Source organism: Oncorhynchus masou, chromosome 25 (assembly GCF_036934945.1).
Source record: "Oncorhynchus masou masou isolate Uvic2021 chromosome 25, UVic_Omas_1.1, whole genome shotgun sequence".
Lineage (NCBI taxonomy): Eukaryota > Metazoa > Chordata > Actinopteri > Salmoniformes > Salmonidae > Oncorhynchus > Oncorhynchus masou.
Genome location: NC_088236.1, coordinates 36,768,993 through 36,786,875, shown reverse-complemented (window position 1 = coordinate 36,786,875; position 17,883 = coordinate 36,768,993). Strand labels below are relative to the sequence as shown.

At 41.8% G+C, this 17,883-nt stretch overlaps 1 protein-coding gene across 1 annotated transcript in view; it reads right to left on the bottom strand.

Moving 5' to 3' along the window:
* Positions 1 to 17,883, bottom strand: part of LOC135514247 (nuclear receptor subfamily 6 group A member 1-A-like) — a 111,294-nt gene that overhangs the window by 83,259 nt on the left and 10,152 nt on the right. The window contains exon 2 of the mRNA XM_064937588.1: positions 11,157 to 11,204. Within this exon, the coding sequence (XP_064793660.1) occupies positions 11,157 to 11,204 (48 nt within the window). The remainder of the gene's footprint in view (positions 1 to 11,156; positions 11,205 to 17,883) is intronic.

Below are 17,883 nucleotides of genomic sequence, written 5' to 3'. Positions count from 1 at the left end.
GGCCAGCGAAGAGCCCGGATCTCAATCCCATTGAGCACGTCTCGGACCTGTTGGATCGGAGGGTGAGGGCTAGGGCCATTCCCCCCAGAAATGTCGGGGAACTGCAGGTGCCTTGGTGGAAGACTGGGGTAACATCTCACAGCAAGAACGGGCAAATCTGGTGCAGTCCATGAGGAGGAGATGCACTGCCGTACTTAATGCAGCTGGTGGCCACACCAGATACTAGAGGTCGACTGATTATGATTTTTCAACACTGATACCGATACCGATTATTGGGGGACCAAAAAAAGCCGTTCCCGACTAAAATCGGACGATTTTTATATATATATATATATTTGTAATAATGACAATTACAACAATACTGAATGAATAAATGAACACTTTTATTTTCACTTAATATAATACATGAATAAAATACATTTAGTCTCAAATAAATAATGAAATATGTTCAATTTGGTTTAAATAATGTAAAAACAAAGTGTTGGAGAAGAAAGTAAAAGTGCAATATGTGCCATGTAAAAAAGCTAACGTTTAAGTTCCTTGCTCAGAAAATGAGAACATATGAAAGCTGGTGGTTGCTTTTAACATGAGTCTTCAATATTCTCAGGTAAGGAGTTTTAGGTTGTAGTTATTATAGACTATTTCTCTCTATACCATTTGTATTTCATATACCTTTGACTATTGGATGTTCTAATAGGTACTTTAGTATTGCCCGCCTAATCTCGGAAGTTGATAGGCTTGAAGTCATAAACAGTGCAATGCTTGAAGCATTGTGAAGAGCTGCTGTCAAACGCAGTAAAGTGCTGTTTGAATGAATGCTTACGAGCCTGCTACTGCCTACCACCGCTCAGTCAGACTGCAAATCATAGACTTAATTATAATAACACACATAAATACGAGCCTTAGGTCATTAATATGGTCAAATCCGGAAACTATCATTCCGAAAACAAAATGTTTATTCTTTCAGTGAAATACGGAACCGTTCCGTATTTTATCGAACAGGTGGCATCCATAAGTCTAAATATTCCTGTTACATTGCACACCCTTCAATGTTATGTCATAATTATGTAAAATTCTGGCATATTAGTTCGCAACGAGCCAGGCGGCCCAAACTGTTGCATATACCCTGACTGCGTGCAATGAACGCAAGAGAAGTGACAATTTCCCTAGTTAAAAGAAATTCATGTTAGCAGGCAATATTAACTAAATATGCAGGTTTAAAAATATATACTTGTGTATTGATTTTAAGAAAGGCGTTTGTTGATGTTTATGGTTAGGTACACATTGGTGCAATGACAGTGCTTTTTTCGCAAATGCGCTTGTTAAATCACCCGTTTGGCGAAGTAGGTTATGATTCAATGATAAATTAAATGGGCACCACATCGATTATATGCAAAGCAGGACAAGCTATATAAACTAGTAATATCATCAACCATGTGTAGTTAACTAGTGATTATGTTAAGATTGATTGTTTTTTATAAGATACGTTTAATGCTAGCTAGTACCTTACATTGGCTCCTTGCTGCACTCGCGTAACATGTAGTCAGCCTGCCACGCAGTCTCCTCGTGGAGTGCAATGTAATCGGCCATGATCGGTGTCCAAAAATGCAGATTACCGATTGTTATGAAAACTTGAAATCGGCCCTAATTAATTGGCCATTCCGATTAAATCGGTCAACATCTGCCAGATACTGACTGTTATTTTTGATTTTGATCCCCCCTTTGTTCAGGGACACATTTTTCAATTTCTGTTAGTCACATGTCTGTGGAACTTCAGTTTATGTCTCAGTTGTTGAATCTTGACATGTTCAATTTCAATCAAAACACAATTTTGCTGAAAATAAAACGCAGTTGACAGTGAGAGGACGTTTCTTTTTTTGCTGAGTTTATGTTGTATGTATGGGGGACAGAGGACGGGTATGTCAACCACTATTTTTTCCACACATACTGAGTAAATGTAACTTATGTGATTTATTAAGCCACATTTTACTCCTCAACTAATTTAGGGGCTGAATACTTATTCATCGACTATATTTTAGTTATGATTTTTTAATATCTTTCACTTTGACATAAAAAAAAAAAAATTGTGTAGATCGTTGACAAAAAAAAATGACAATTACATCCATTTTAATCCCACTTTCTAACACAATAAAATGTGAAGGAATCCAAAGGGTCTGAATACTTTTGCAAGGCAATGTAATTCCATTTCCCTGGGTTGTTATGGTAGATCATGTGTTTTGGCAAAGTGACTCATAATCTTGTCATCATAAGATCAGTGCACAGTTTTCACAGTACTTTTATTCCAGAATGATTTCCCCTTCTGTTACGGGAAGCTGAGGACAGCGACACCCTATGTCACAGGACTAACTGTTTAGTTGTCCTTTCAGTTCCTTTTTCATCTACCCTTTATTTAGTGGCTTAGAAATAAAGAATCTCCTTTTTCCAGAGGAGACCTGTGGTCAAGAAGAGAGCTCCAGTATTGGAAGGCCGGCTGAAGCACTCACCAAACAGCTGGGAGTGTTCACGCTTTCTTTATGCCAAAACAAAAGAGCCTGAAATAGAGTTTCAACTCAGCAGATGTGGCAAGAACAATCACAGGGGTGGAACAACACGTTTTCACACATTTTTCAGTTTCGGTTCAAATTGACCTTAAATAAAAAAGTGAAACAATCAGCATGCTTGATTTTTGGAAAGTTAATTTGGCCTTTTCTGTAATTGGAGGAGATACAGACATATGTAAATAATCTGTCAGTAATGGCCCTGTAAGGTTATGTTAACATGCTGGGAAATCTCAAACACATTGACGTTTTTCAGCCAGGCCAGACCCAATGCATGTTTTTTCTTCTTTTTTTACAGTGGGAAAGAGTCTGAGGGAACAATGAAAACGGGCCTGGGTTTCCCCTGTCTCTGAACTAGCTTCTTAAAAACACACAGCACACCAGATTCGCAACTACAGTAGATTTTGTCACTCTGCCCACCTTCATTTTAAATATTTTGTCATGTAACTGTATTTTAACAGGCAGGTCAATTAAGAACAAATTCTTATTTACAATCATGGCCTGTCATATACCCTACTAACGGTATAGAAAATTATTTATTGAAACTAAAATGTTTCACTGTTTTAAAACATGAGGATACACATTTCACACACAACAATTACAGCAAATGCACTGGCTTCACAACATCATTCTCAGATTTCTCTGAGACTGTAAGTCCTTGGAGGCTGGTGTACTGCAAAGAGACTCTCTACTCAGAAGGGGCTGTTTGTGACATACATTAGTCACCCACACAAAGACATTCATGTTTATTCCGCTGGAGCTCGGCTTTGTCATCACACACGGTGAAGTTATAGGGACTGACACCGGGAACAACTTGGCCCACTTCTGGGTGACCTTGAAACACTCTGAAGGCTTGAACCCGAGTTTTACGCCAAGGCAAGTTGCATCAAGCGAAATGGGGAATGAATCAAATCTGGGATGATCATAAATGTTTAAAGGTGAAAATGAAGAGATGGGACAGCACTTGGACACTTCACAAATACACCAAGATTGCTGAATAGCCTAGCGTTTAAGAGCATTGGGCCAGTAACCGAAAGGTTGCTGGTTCGAATTCCTGAGCCAACTATGTGAAAAATCTGCCGATGTGCCCTAAAGGCACTTAACCCTAATTGCTACTGTAAATCGCTCTGGATAAGAGTATCTGCTAAATGACTCAAATGTAAAATGGCTAACACAAGCATTGACAAAGAAACATTATTTGAATTACGATGCACTTGTAGACAACTTTAATAGAAAATGAATATGCTTTAAAGATAACATGTGATCTCTGTGTCAGAGGAAAAATAGACCATTGACAATCAAATGCAACAACAACAAAACAACACAAAAGTAAAGAAAGTCAAATTCCCAGAGGTACATTTTATACTTTCACTTACTCTTTCAGTCTCTTTTCAGCACAGATTTCAAACCTGAAAACACACTGCTCAAGCATCTGTCCTTCCTCACTGTATAATCAACTCCATTTCACGCAGGGATGTAATTCAAATGAATGAAGGAATGAATCTGAGACAACAGCAAAGGCAGCATTCTGATATGACGTAGACATATGGGAATGAAAAAACATCTGTTCTTAAATTACTTTTCGAAAAGTGCGTCAAACTTTTCGCCCAGTTATGCGAGGACAATGAAAAAAGCATATATTGGGACGAGGCCAAGTATTTCCATATGAGTTTTGAGTTCACTGAGTCCAACCTACAACTGGAAGTCATAAAGTAGATCCTGTGAAAACAATACTATGTGACTACTACCCCCTTGTGGCTACAACTGCACATTACCAAGGGTGGACAGGCCATGTAATGCATTCAACCCAATGCACCATAAATCAAGAAGGTGGATAACAAAATAAAGTTTTTTTATGCCCACCTAAAAATAGAACGGAAATAATTAATCACACATAGTAGTATTATGTCGTGAAATAATGTGTTGTTTGAATTGAGGCTGTGAATTAGTGGTGCATCTTCTAGCTGTTCCTGAGCCGTGATGTCCCGTTTGACCTTTGAGGGGTTGATGAGTGACAAAAGCCAACGACGCAACAAAACAACAATGAAATGGACACAAAACCCCAGTCGCAGATCCTGAGGTCAGCATTGTCTCAGAGCCCCCTGCTCTGAGAGTAGAAGAACCACTCAGTTCTAAGCTGCAACACAACATCCCACACGCCGACACCGCTCACTCATAATCCAACTAGTCACGCGTGTACCGGGTGCTGACATCACCATACAAACACAAGTATCTGTGGAAACCGCTGAGATGGTACAGTGAGCTGACAGGACAGGCAGCTGAGATTAAGTTGAGACATGAATAGGTAGGTCTTACTGAAATACACTGTCAGGGTGAAATACACTGTCAGCTAAATCCTCAGAGACGCTGTCTCGCAGACTTAAAACTAAGAACATCTGTCCCTTTGAGGTTCAGGGATCTTTCATAATGTCTTCTTGTCTTCAGGGAGGACAAGTATACAGAGGCACTACTGATCCTACATACAGTGCCTAGTGAAAGTCTACACCACCCTTGCACAGTTGTCACGATTTGCTGCCTTCAAATAAAATCTAAAAGCGGATTTAATTAGATTTTTTTCCCCCTACAGATCTACACAACCTGCTCCACATTTTTAAAGTGAAAGAAAAAGTATAGAACATTTTCTAAAGTAAGAACAAGTAAAACATGAAGATCTCTTGGTTAGGTATATCTTCACAGAGTGAATACTTGGTGGAAGCACCTTTGGCAATGAATGCATCGTGTAAATAGTTTTGAATAAGATTCTACCAACTCTGCACAACTCTTTGGGCAACACATAGCCATATTTTGTCAAAATTGCTCAAGCTCAGTAAATTTGGTTGGGAATCATTGATGGATAGTAATATTAACATCTTGTCTCTGATTTTCAAGCAGATGGTGGCAGCATCATGTTATGGGTAGGCTTGTCACCGTCAGGAACTGGGGAGTTTGTCAGGATCAAAAGAAATATGAAAGGAGAAAAGCCCAGGGTAAAATTTAGAGGAAACCCTGCCTCAAGTCTTCTGAATAGATAACCGTGGGATAGTTTTATTTTTCAGTGGGACAATACATACATTTTAATACCAAAGCCACACCAGAATGGCTTTCCAATAGGTGTTGAGTGTTCCTGAGTGGTCCAGTCTCTGCCTTAAATCTGGTTTGAATATTGCTCTCCATCAATGATTTCCAACCAAATTTACTGAGCTTGGGCAATTTTTGACAAAAACAATGGCTATACACTGTGTTCAAAACATTATGTCTTTCATTGACATAGAGGGACCAGGTGAATCCAGGTGAAAGCTATGATCCCTTATTGATGTCACCTGTTACATCCACTGCAATCAGTGTAGATGAAGAGGAGGAGACAGGTTAAAGAAGGATTTTGAAGCCTTGAGACAATTGAAACATGGAGGGTGAATGGGCAAGTACAAAATATATACAATATGGTTTTTTATTTACCCCTTTTTTCTCCCAATTCTGTGGTATCCAATTGGTAGTTAGAGTCTTGTCCCATCGCTGCAACTCCCGTGCGGACTCGGGAGAGACGAATACCGAGAGCCATGCATCCTCCGAAACACGACCCCACCAAGCCGCACTGCTTCTCGACACACTGCTCGATTAACCCGGAAGCCAGCCACACCAATGTGTCGGAGGAAACACCGTACAGCTGGTGACCTGAAGTCAGCGTACATGTGCTCGGCCGACCACAAGGAGTCGCTAGAGCGAGATGGGACAAGGACATCCCAGCCGGCCAAATCCTCCCCTAAACCGGACAACGACAGGCCAATTGTGCGCTGCCTCGTGGGTCACCCAGATCGAACCTGGAGCACTCTGGAGCTGCAGTGATGCAGTGGCTTGGACCGCTGGCGCCACTCTGGACTCCAAGACAAAATATTAAAAACCAGCACACCGATTTGAGTGTGTCAAGAACTGCAACACTGCTGTGTTTTTCACACTCAACAGTTTCCTGTGTGTATCAAGAATGGTCCACCACCGAAAGGACATCCAGCGAGCTTGCCACAACTGTGGGAAGCATTGGAGTCAACATGGGCCAGCATCCCCGTAGAGCGCTTTCGACCCCTTGTAGTCCCTGCCCCGATGAATTGAGGCTGTTATGAGGGAAAAAGGGGGTGCAACTCGAAATTAAGAAGGTGTTCCTAATGTTTTGTTCACTCAGTGTATGATACCCTAAGAGTTGTGCAGAGTTGGTAGAATTGAATCCCTTTTCAGATTACATTTGAAGGCAGCAAAATGTGACAACTGTGCAAGGGAATGTGTAAACGTTCACTAGGAACTGCATCTTTTTGCTGTTACCAATGAAAACTACATTGCATTTCATCCTAATCATTGATTTTGCCAAATTAAATATGTTCAGTCATCTAAGTGGTATTGAAGTAGCTACAATGAGAGATAATGTAATGATCAATGTGAAAAACCGACGAGTCACTGGCACCCTCTCAGGGCAAAGTTGAACAATGAAAGTCCTCCCGGGCCCAATTCCACTGTAGTGAATGGACAGCTGCTAATGACTGACAATAGGACAAAGGGAGCCACTCCAAGCGACTGATAACCTCCGAAATGGCAGAATCAGCAGTGATTGGTCAACTGTGTCCCTTGGACAGAGTAGGTATGGTGAGGGTGTGGGGGGTTGGAGCCTGGGACAGAGGCAGGTCAGACTAGAGGTGACCAGGGGGTGGAGCCATCCCTGCTGCTGTGAGTGACACATGAGACACCCACCCATAGACAAGCTCATGGTTGTAAACACTTTCCCATCAGGGAGAGACGACCACTTTTCCACATTTTCAATAAACGTCATTAACCATAATTTCTCATCTCTAACAAGTTAAGACAATATGAATATTAAATTCCACATATACAGCAATTATCTACAAGAAAGCACATCCATATTAAAATAAACCAGCTTGACATTAGCAAATATTGATCCGCCTTTTACAGGTTCACAGAGATGACGGGGAAAGCATTTACAAGAAACGAGAGAGATCACAGCTGCTAAATTCCTCAGTTTTTACATTCCCCTTCTCTGCTGTTTTAGGAGAGTTTGAGTGGTGGCAAGATTAGGACGTCATCTACTGTGTAGTGGTGAAAACAGCTGTTGCTAACTCAGCTATTTGCCCTCTGAACTGTGTTTTGGTCCCTGAATGAGGGTCTCTGGATTCCCACCCCTGTCACAGCGTTTACAAGCTCATGGAGCCTTGCCTCAACCCCCCTCAACACTCCACACTCTACAGCCCCTTGACCCCCACATCACCCCTGCCCACTCCATGCACTGAGGAATCCTGGGATGTGAATAGGCTGAGGAAGACTAGTGTTGTCCATGAGTACTCTCTGATCCCGCCTCCTCAAGTTTACAACCCAATCAGGCTTTGCCTCATAAATCCATGCCTCCTCCCTTAGGGGGGGCAACAATGCCAGTCTTTTTCTGTGCACTGGTTTAATAGTTCCCCCAAGCTTCCTTCCACTTATTACTGACTCCCACAGGTTTATAGGGGCCAGGACACAGAGGCTGCTAAGAAAGTCCAGTGTAGAGCTGCACACAATCAGGCCAGCATGGAGTCACGGTGGGGTCAGGAGTTTCTGAACTGAGTCTAACCTCTGACCTCTGCCACCTGGCTCCGCAGCCAGGGCGAAAAGAAGGGAGCATCTCAAATGAACTTCGCCTGAACCTGGACCTTAACATTGGACAAAACCCCCACCCCTGCACTGCCCTTTCCACCAGCCTGTTGCCCCACGGTGAGAGGAGAAAGAGGGGCTGCAACCACATGGTCCCACAGCAGCCCATAGAACACAGACACGGTCATAGGGTGACTGAGAATTTCTTTGACTAAGAAATGACACAATACATTATTTACCAATAATTTCGGTTGGGCACAAAATAACATGAAACACAACCAAAACAAAGAGAGTCACAAGCTTGATGTAGTCATTGTGTGCTAGGCATATGGGACCAAATACAACACTTTTGACTACGTTAATACACATAAGTGAATTTGTCCAAATACTACTAAAATGTGGTTACTATGTACAAAAAGTGCTGTATTTCCTAAACTGTCCACATGGTTTGGATGAAAATACCCTCAAATTATCCTCATAGTCATTGAATCATTTCAAATCCAACATGCTGGAGTACAGCTCCAAAACAAAACAAAAAAATGTGTCACTGTCACTGTTTGGAGCTCACTGTCGTTGTCATCGGTTAAGTCATCACTGCTTCTGTCACGGAGCAAAGACGTTTAGGGATGGGGAGAAAGTGCAGTAACCAACAGATAACTGGAAAGATTTACTGTGCAATGACGTCAGTTTCACAAGTTGTAAGGACATAAAAAGCTTTGAAAACAACATGTTTGATAAGATCTCAGTTCAGCTTGGATGCATATTTCACGTGGTTGAAATACTATCAAATATGATGCTGACAGAGCCCCTCTAAAGATGGTATCTACCTGTGCATTCGCATTCTCTCAAGATGCTGAAAATAAATCATATTTCTCCATATATCTGTTCCAGAGTAAAACTGTTGCCTCTACATTTGATGTATCATTTTAATGCTAGAAATGCTTAATCCTGCAGGAGTAAATATGAAGGCTATGTGAGACCTAGAGTCAGTGTCCAGATGTCAGTTTACATTTAACCCAGATGAACAGTAGGCTACAGTTCCCTTGACATGCCTTAGGTCTATAGAGAGCAATATTAATGCCGTTTTTTTTTGTAGGCACTAACTCTGCCATGGTTTGTTGGACAAATCCTATGGGAATATTAATGTAGTTGTGTTATCATCTAAATAAGGTCTGTGGTAAACACAGGCTCGGGAGATGTTTTTTTTCATTTTACCAAACCCCTATTCTTTCCCCATGGGAATAGCTGAACGAACCAGAGGTAACTCCTTTCTGGGTTTTAGGACTACAAGCTAACGAGCTCTATTGAAAGTCCCCATCTTGTGACTGTCACATTTGCATTGCGCCTCACAACCACCATACATCCTATTTTACCACTTCACCAAATCTTTCACAATCATTACTTTTCTGCCCTAACTTCTCTTTATTTTCAACTTTCCATTTTGCCGCATTTCTCTTATTGAATTAAACTCCGGCATTGTTATTTTTTGCCTCCATGGATCGATGTTAACTTTTTCTACCGTTTCCAAAAACATTTGGCGTACGTGCAGTAAAGCAGGGAACATGAAATAGATTCAGTCGCATACCTGTTTTTTTCTTTAGCGGATGTCCAGGTTGCCAGAACATAACTATAAATCATTTGTAGACTAAATTGACTGCAATAAGCCCAAACAGATATAGTATTTGACTAAAGCACAATAATTTCAAATCTTGCTTACGTTTGTATACGATCACGTGTCTCTCTATTATGTGCCTGAATATGTGGGAACAGCTGATTTGCTGAAGTTTTTAGTGTTTTATGTCCAACAATGAAATTGTTAAACCCTGCCCTAAAGCTTACCCAAAAATGCCAGATAGCCTAAAATAATAAAATAAAAACCTCAATTTTGCATATAGATATTAATTGCACAAGAATGATACATTTATAGATTTTTTTTTAAGGTATTATTTTCTATTTATTCTCATGATCCTCAACCCGCCCGAGGGGATTATGAGGCAACTCGCGCATCATGCTGTAGGCCGGTTCCTGCTCTATTTTCAGATGAACATGTCCCCCTGATGGAGATGGAAGGAGTCACATGCTACATTGAAGACACAGTTATTATGCAGATCCAGTAATCGGAAAGGCAAGAGGAACAGCAAAAACTGTATCAATTATTTTCCCCTGAAATTGGAATGATGAAGAGCCGAGCATGGGCCGACATTTTACAGTTCAAGGGGAGCTGGGTTGCCGGCAAAACTGTCTCCACTAGTAAAAACAAATAAACAGGCCATATGAACCACAAAGTGGCTCTAATTTTTCAGCATGTTTTTACGAGGGCACTGTGTATTGACAGAGTGTTGTATACAGTCAGCAAACAGCCTCATTATTTATTAAAGGAGCCAAAATCAATGATGTCAAAGGATGTAGTGATGTAAGGCAGCAGAAAAGCATTGCTCCCAATCAACTCCGGTTTATAGGCTTACTAGAGTGTTGTTTTTGTTTTTGAAATCCACATATCCAAAACTATGGGTTACATTTAACACAATAGTGTCAGTGATGAATGTTTATTCAGATAACATCTGGGGGAGTGATAGTATCCTGTCTGGGCATCTATCTCCCTACTACACCTAGGACCTGTACATGTACTATTCTATCTCGCCACTAGAGGGGGTTATTTAGCCAGTTTTCACTGCCATCCACAAAGCATACAGTAGCTGTGACATATATTGCCATTCACACTGTATTGCTGTTGGTTGAATGTAACAGCCCCGACATTAAATTATGTGTGGAAGAAATATCCCCAGTCACAATTAGACATGATCTATCTGGATCAAATTGGTCACAATACTCCAAACTAAAATCTTCAACTGAAAATGAACGGAAGAACATCAGTCTGCGATTTGCCAACAGGAAATCACATGAATGAATTACTTTATCATTATGTATTTGTCCTATCATGAAGTATAAATACATAACAAGTCAACTTACCTATCCCATTATTTGGTTCAGCTTCCAAGGGATGGTCACCGTAGAAGCCTGAAAAACAAAGGAGAAATGTGAAGACAGAAGGACAATCAGAGATCCCTTACAGTAGCTTTTGCTGTAGACACGAATTCATCATGTCGACTATGAAGTGAGACCCTCTCTGTGATTGGTCCATCAGTGCCATACCATCTGTGCTGTGCACTCGGTCTAGACGCCAGTCCACTTCTCACTTACACACTCAATGACAAGCAATCATTCAAACGCAAAACAGTAGTGTGTGTAAAGTTCCCTGGCGGTATATCCCTCCATTATAGGCCACCCCCCACCCCGCCGTGTCAGCAAACCGCCCTGCTATCAACAGCTGACCCTTGACCCGACACACGCCAGACGCCCCCTGCACCCTCCACTGAACACTGGCATATGGTGTTCCTCAAGCAAACACAATGCACCAACACACACACACACACACACACACACATGCCCATATCAGACTCACAGGCACAGTCACATATGCCCGACTCAGACACACACACACCATTACACTCTCTCTCTCTCTCTCTCTCTCTCTCTCTCTCTCTCTCTCTCTCTCTCTCTCTCTCTCTCTCTCTCTCTCACACACACACACAGACACACACACATAGACACACACAGCCATGAATTAAAGCCTGCTCCCAAGCACATGCAGTGTAACCAATAATTAGCACAAACAAGCATTCACTCAACTCCATATTGCCAACAATTAACACCATTACAAAATAAGAAGATTGGCTAAAACATTAATGAAAAATTCTAAAGCACTCTGGTGTGTGGTCCCTTCTTTTCTAATTGTCCTGACACCTGATTGACTATATACACTGAAGTATTTATTGATAGCTGTAAAAGCAGAATATTAAACTGTGATATGTAGGATCAGTAGTGGCTCTGAGTACTTGTCCCCCCTGAAGACAAGAAAACTTCCCTGCACCTCAAAGGGACAAATGTTCTTAGTTTTAAGACTAAGTTTCCCTGAGGACTTAGGTGCCACCCTGACAGTATATTTCAGTAAGACCTACCTATTCATGTCTCAACTTAATCTCAGCTGCCTGTCCTGTCAGCTCACTGTGCCAGAGCCTCCTCCACTGCAGCCTATTGTGTGTTGACAAAGAAGGGCCGCATCTTTAACCTTTCACCTCTAAAACCTCTGCAACCTCCAGAACACAATCAGCACACAATCAAAATAGCATACTGGCTCTTGTCCTTTCTCTTCCCTCCACAGGGATAAGAAGGTCAGGCATGCTTGACAGAACTCACACCAGTAATCAAAATACTGTAAAGGTTTTTCATAGACAAATCTATATTTAGGGCCTCAGCTCGTAAATAAATAACTACAAAAAATAAACACAGTGGCGAGATGGTGTACCTGTGCATATTACCGTAACCAACCAATCAATTTACGATTCCTACTGTTGTCATTTCTAAATAATAATAAACATGTCCTCCGATAGAGAGAGGGGGAACTACTTCTTCCACAACTCTTTTACCTCTAGCTCTAGTATTCCTGTGAGTTTGGGGATTCTAGGATCCCCTCCAGGGCAGGTTTACTACCATCAGTACACATGCTAATTAGCTGCTCAGCTCTGGTAACCAGCTCCGTGACATGACTCCAGTAGGGCCAATGCTAAAAGCTAATCACATTAGCCATGCTACAGGCTGGGGAACACCAACTAACCCACTGCTTCAGCTCTCCCCCCACAGCCCCCACTAATGTAAATACAGTATAACCTATTGAACAACCTCTTGGCACCATACTAAAACGTTAAAAGAAATGACAGTTGGGAGTATGTCATATAAACATTTAGGATCTTCACCTACACAAGTATTCCGAACAAGGATTAAGAGAAGCACAACCAGTGAGCTTCAAAACTACTGTAAATCAAATTCAAAACTCATTTGAGAGACCTCCATGGCTCCAAATATGTTACTGTATGACAAAGAAATACAATAATTTCCACATGCCTTGCAATGGCAGCATTCCTTTTCAACAGGAACCATATGGTGAGAGTGCGTGTGAGATAATGGTGGTGCATAGGTTATAGATGGTAATGTACATCTATGTAATAGTAAGTCCCCCTCCCATTAGTATGGCCCCCATGTCAGTCCATCCCCTTTCCATTTCAGCACCCTGCCTCTCCCCATTAACATCCACCTAGCCCCTAGATCAGTCAGTCCATCACTGTCCCAAATCGTCTGCCCCAGATGGCCAGGGTTCTGCTTGGCCAGTGAAGAGGCACGGCACCCTGTCATCTGAGTAGAGTGGCCCCTACCTACCTGTCAGCCTGGCCCTGGCCTTATCTCACCCACACACACTATCACATCTATCACATGTCACACTGGGAGGCCTGGCACAGAGGGAGGGAGGGATAGAGAGAGGGAAGGACTGGGGAAGAGAGGGGAGGATGCAAAGAGAGAGGAAAGGAGGTAAGGATGAAGTGAACGAGTGAGTGATTGTCTGATCATGTCAGTAGAAAAAGGAGGGAGGTAGTCATATATTTGACCAAGTTGACTCAGTCAAGAAAGCATTATTTAATTCCCATTACAAATTGTTTTGAGTCTTCATGTTTTCCCCATATATTTAGTAATTAATTTCTTCAAACTGTACATATTGTTCTTCTTATCCTATTTTCCCAGTATCATGATTAGGGCCTTTTTACTGTGCACAAGGCTAGCATGTATCAAGGAAATATTTGGTCAAGTTATTTGTGCATTTCAACATCATTAAATGTAGTAATTTACCTGTTTGCAATCCTCCAAGTGGATGCGATGTTGAGGTGCACATGAAAACTTGCTACACTTATGAGAAAGAGGTGCTGTTGGTAGTAATGTTTCCTTTGTTTGTTATTTGTGTGTCTCGGAGCTCCATGCCACTGAGGGGATTAGATTCATCTGGCCCAGGCGCCCGGGTAGGTGTGTTTTTGCACCGGGTGAAAGTTGATTTCATTCCCTTTGGAACGTGTTGCCTGCTGGGCAGGTGCCTGTTCAAACCCCACGGCGAAATGGGCTCAAAATAAAAGTGATGTAATTAAGCACGTGGAGTAATGAGCAGGATTCTGCTTCTGATAAAAATGCCTTATCTGCCTTGAAAACAAGTTGTATGTTTCTGGACGATGCACCATGCTGCGTTGTTGACAACATGACCGCGCAACGCAAAATACTGTTCAAATAGAGAAGGGCACTCTTCCACCGCTTTTGCATCACAGGCCGTAGAACGGGTCCCGCGGCTCAGCATAATGGAATCCGCCCACTCTGTCTGTCATGTCCACTTAGTGGTCATGTCCATGAGGAATGGGAGCGAATGCGGGTGCAAAGCTGAGGGTACTACATGGAACCCAAAAGGGTTCTACTTTGAACCAAAAAGTTTTCTAGCTGTAACCAAGAATAGTTATCCTATGGGGACAGCGTGGGGACAGCGTAAATATTTCCCCATGTACAGTAAATGTAATTTACTAGGAACTCAAGACATTTACTGTACACAGGGAAATATTTATTCTCCATAGCGGAATGGTGAGTGGCGTCAGTGATATATCGGCCCACGGGGACAGGAGATTCCTGGGAGAAACCAGCCACGGATATACAATTGTTTCCACTACATTACAGGAGCAGATGAATCACCTGCTATGAAAAGCCAGTGTGGTGTCACAGACCAATAGCCTGTGGGTAGTGTTCAAGTCATCCTGTTCCGAGAGACAGTGAAGCACGTCTTTAAGGAGAGTTTCAGTTTGCCCTCAGCTCCATGCTCTAGAAAGCCTTGAAGAAGCAGATGGGGTAGATGTATAGGGGGGTGTGATACACTGTCACCTGATATTAGTGGGCTCTCTTTGTATTACCTGACATTAAGTTTAAGAGGGTCAATGCTTCCTAAGTTGGGGTGGGTCACAGAGGGTAATTTGGCTGAGGTGGGTCATTGTTACCAAGAGGGTCAATGTTACCTGACTGGGGCTGTTACATGACTATAGTGCTCCCAAAATCTAAGAGGAGTGCTACCCAACAGGTCCCCAAATTACTTCCCTGACTTATAACTAATCATGTGCACTGAATTTGGTTTATTTTCCCCTCGTAATTTATCCAACTGCTCTGACTTGGTTGTGCACATGTAGCTTTCATTTTCTGCTTATATGCCCCCTTTATTTATCCTATGGTTCTGACTTGGTATACAGGGAGAATACTGTAAGAACGGCCCATGTTCTGAATTCTGTCGAGGTACATATCAAAAATGTTGAACAAATAGTTATATTGACTGTGTCCGTCCTAGCTCGCTCATTAATGTCTTAATTGAAATTATGGATTGCTTCTTATCCGCTCGTCATCCCCTTCTGCCATAGTTTGTACATCTCAATTGTCAGTAGAAACCACATTTGTTTAAGCAAGTCAGTCATATCAGCTATGTTTTTTTTATAAAAGCCAGTAGATGAGGCTGAATGAACTGTTTCGCTGCCAGACAAGGCTCCGCTGAGGTGGAGCAGTGGTAAGGTGTTGGGACTGCTGTTGGGACTCTGCTGGTGGGACTGCTTTATGTTATGTTATATTTATGCCCTAACAATTTGTGGTCACTGTTTATGACCTTTTTAGTGCAATTCATGCATTGTTTAGTGTTGTGTTGTTTAGTGGCTTTGCTGGCATGCATCCCAAAACATTTGGGGAGAGTTTGCCCCAGCAAGATTTACATGCTAAAATTGCCACTGTGTATATTACATTTGTTTTATTTGATGACTTTATTATTTCATTCCAAGTCATTGTCTCATTTCTATGGAGCTGCTGCCTACGCTGTCTGCCAAAATCACTATTTTAGTAGTTCTTCAAAGTAAATAAGTCATACTTTTATGACTGCTGAATACCAACTATCAATCACTTATATAATGTATTTTCAGGTAGAGATACTTTGCGAAGCAACTGCCCTCTATCCCTCTCGACCGCACATTGTTCTGTCTCCCTCTCCATGTCTGCCCCAGACTAACCTAGCGCAGCATGTGTAAACGAGATACACAGACCGGACAAGTAGGAGAGCAATGGTCTATGGTCATTGTTGTTAATTACCATGTTTTCTGTGCAAAACTATGTAGAATATTGGCCTGTTGGAAACTGTGACTCCCTACTCCATCACACAGTTCAGGCTTGATCTGATAAAAAAGTAATTATTTAACCTTTATTTAACTAGGCAAGCCAGTTAAGAACAAAATCTTATTTACAATGGCAGCATACTAGAGAACAGTGGGTTAACTGCCTTGTTCAGGGGCAGAACAACAAGATTTTGACCTTGTCAGCTCGGGGATTCGATCCAACGCTCTAACCACTAGGCTACCTGCTGCAGTGTCTTTTAGAGAAATGTGCACAAACTAAATGGAATTCAAAAATGTAACCGATGTAGGTTAATTAGCTGTTTAAAAAAAACAAAAAATAACCACATTTTTGGTTAATCACGCAGGGCCCGGGTTTTACCAAAAGCATCTTAAGACTAAGTTTATCGTAAGAACCTTTGTAGGAGCTTCTTGAAATCTCTGAGATGTTTTCCAAAACCATCATTATTAACCGTGCACCTGAAAACCCTTGTAAGTTAACGCCTGCCTCAGACCACTCATAGTACACCTAAGTGCGTCGTTGGACTCTATACACAGAAGATCTCCGCTAAACATAGAATCACATGGTTTATAATTTTTTACATTTCTTTTACCTTTATTTGGCTAGGCAAGTCAGTTAAGAACAAATTCTTATTTTCAGCCTAGGAAAGGTGGGTTAACTGCCTTGTTCAGGGGCAGAATGACAGATAGTTACCTTGTCAGCTCGGGGATTTAATCTTGCAACCTTTCAGTTACTAGTCCAACGCTCTTACCACTAGGCTACCTGCCACCCCAAATCTCTATGTGACCGCTGATAACCTCAGAACAAAGTGACTACAAATGCAAAGTTGCCAATGTCTTTGCAAATTGATACAAACAAGTGATGTATAAAAAGATGCTTCACATTAAAACTGAGATGACTGCATTCAAATATAAACAGTAGACTATATGACTATTTCAATAATATTGAAATACATTTCATGTTCAATCAACGTAGTTATATTTTTCTACTTGTAGGCTAATATATTTGTCTCAATATATTTAATGATGTGTAGCCTAACATGTGCGCAATGATTTGCCAGGAAGTAATATCTCTCAAGGAGCTGAACCATCGTCAGTATTGTGAAATAATTACACTGAGTGTACAAAACATTAGGAACACCTTCCTAATATTGATTTCCACCCCCTTTTACCCTCAGATCATCCTCAATTTGTCAGGGCACGGACTACAAGGTGGCGAAAGCGTTCCACAGGGATGCTGGCCCATGTTGACTGCAATGCTTCCCACAGTCAAGTTGGCTGGATGTCCTTTCGGTGGTGGACCATTTTTGATACACACGGGAAACCGTTGAGCGTTTCAAACCCAGTAGAGATCGCAATGGAGATTGCATCATCTGTGGATTTGTTGGGACGGTATGCAAATTGGAGTGGGTCTAAGGTTTCTGGGATAATGGTGTTGATGTGAGCCATGACCAGCCTCAGTGTTCTTTTCAGTCTCCTGAGGGGGAAGAGGTTTTGTCGTGCCCTCTTCACGACTGTCTTGGTGTGCTTGTTGGTGATGTGAACACCAAGGCAATTGAAGCACTCAACCTGCTCCACTGCAGCCCCGTCGATGAGAATGGGGGCGTGCTCGGTTCTCT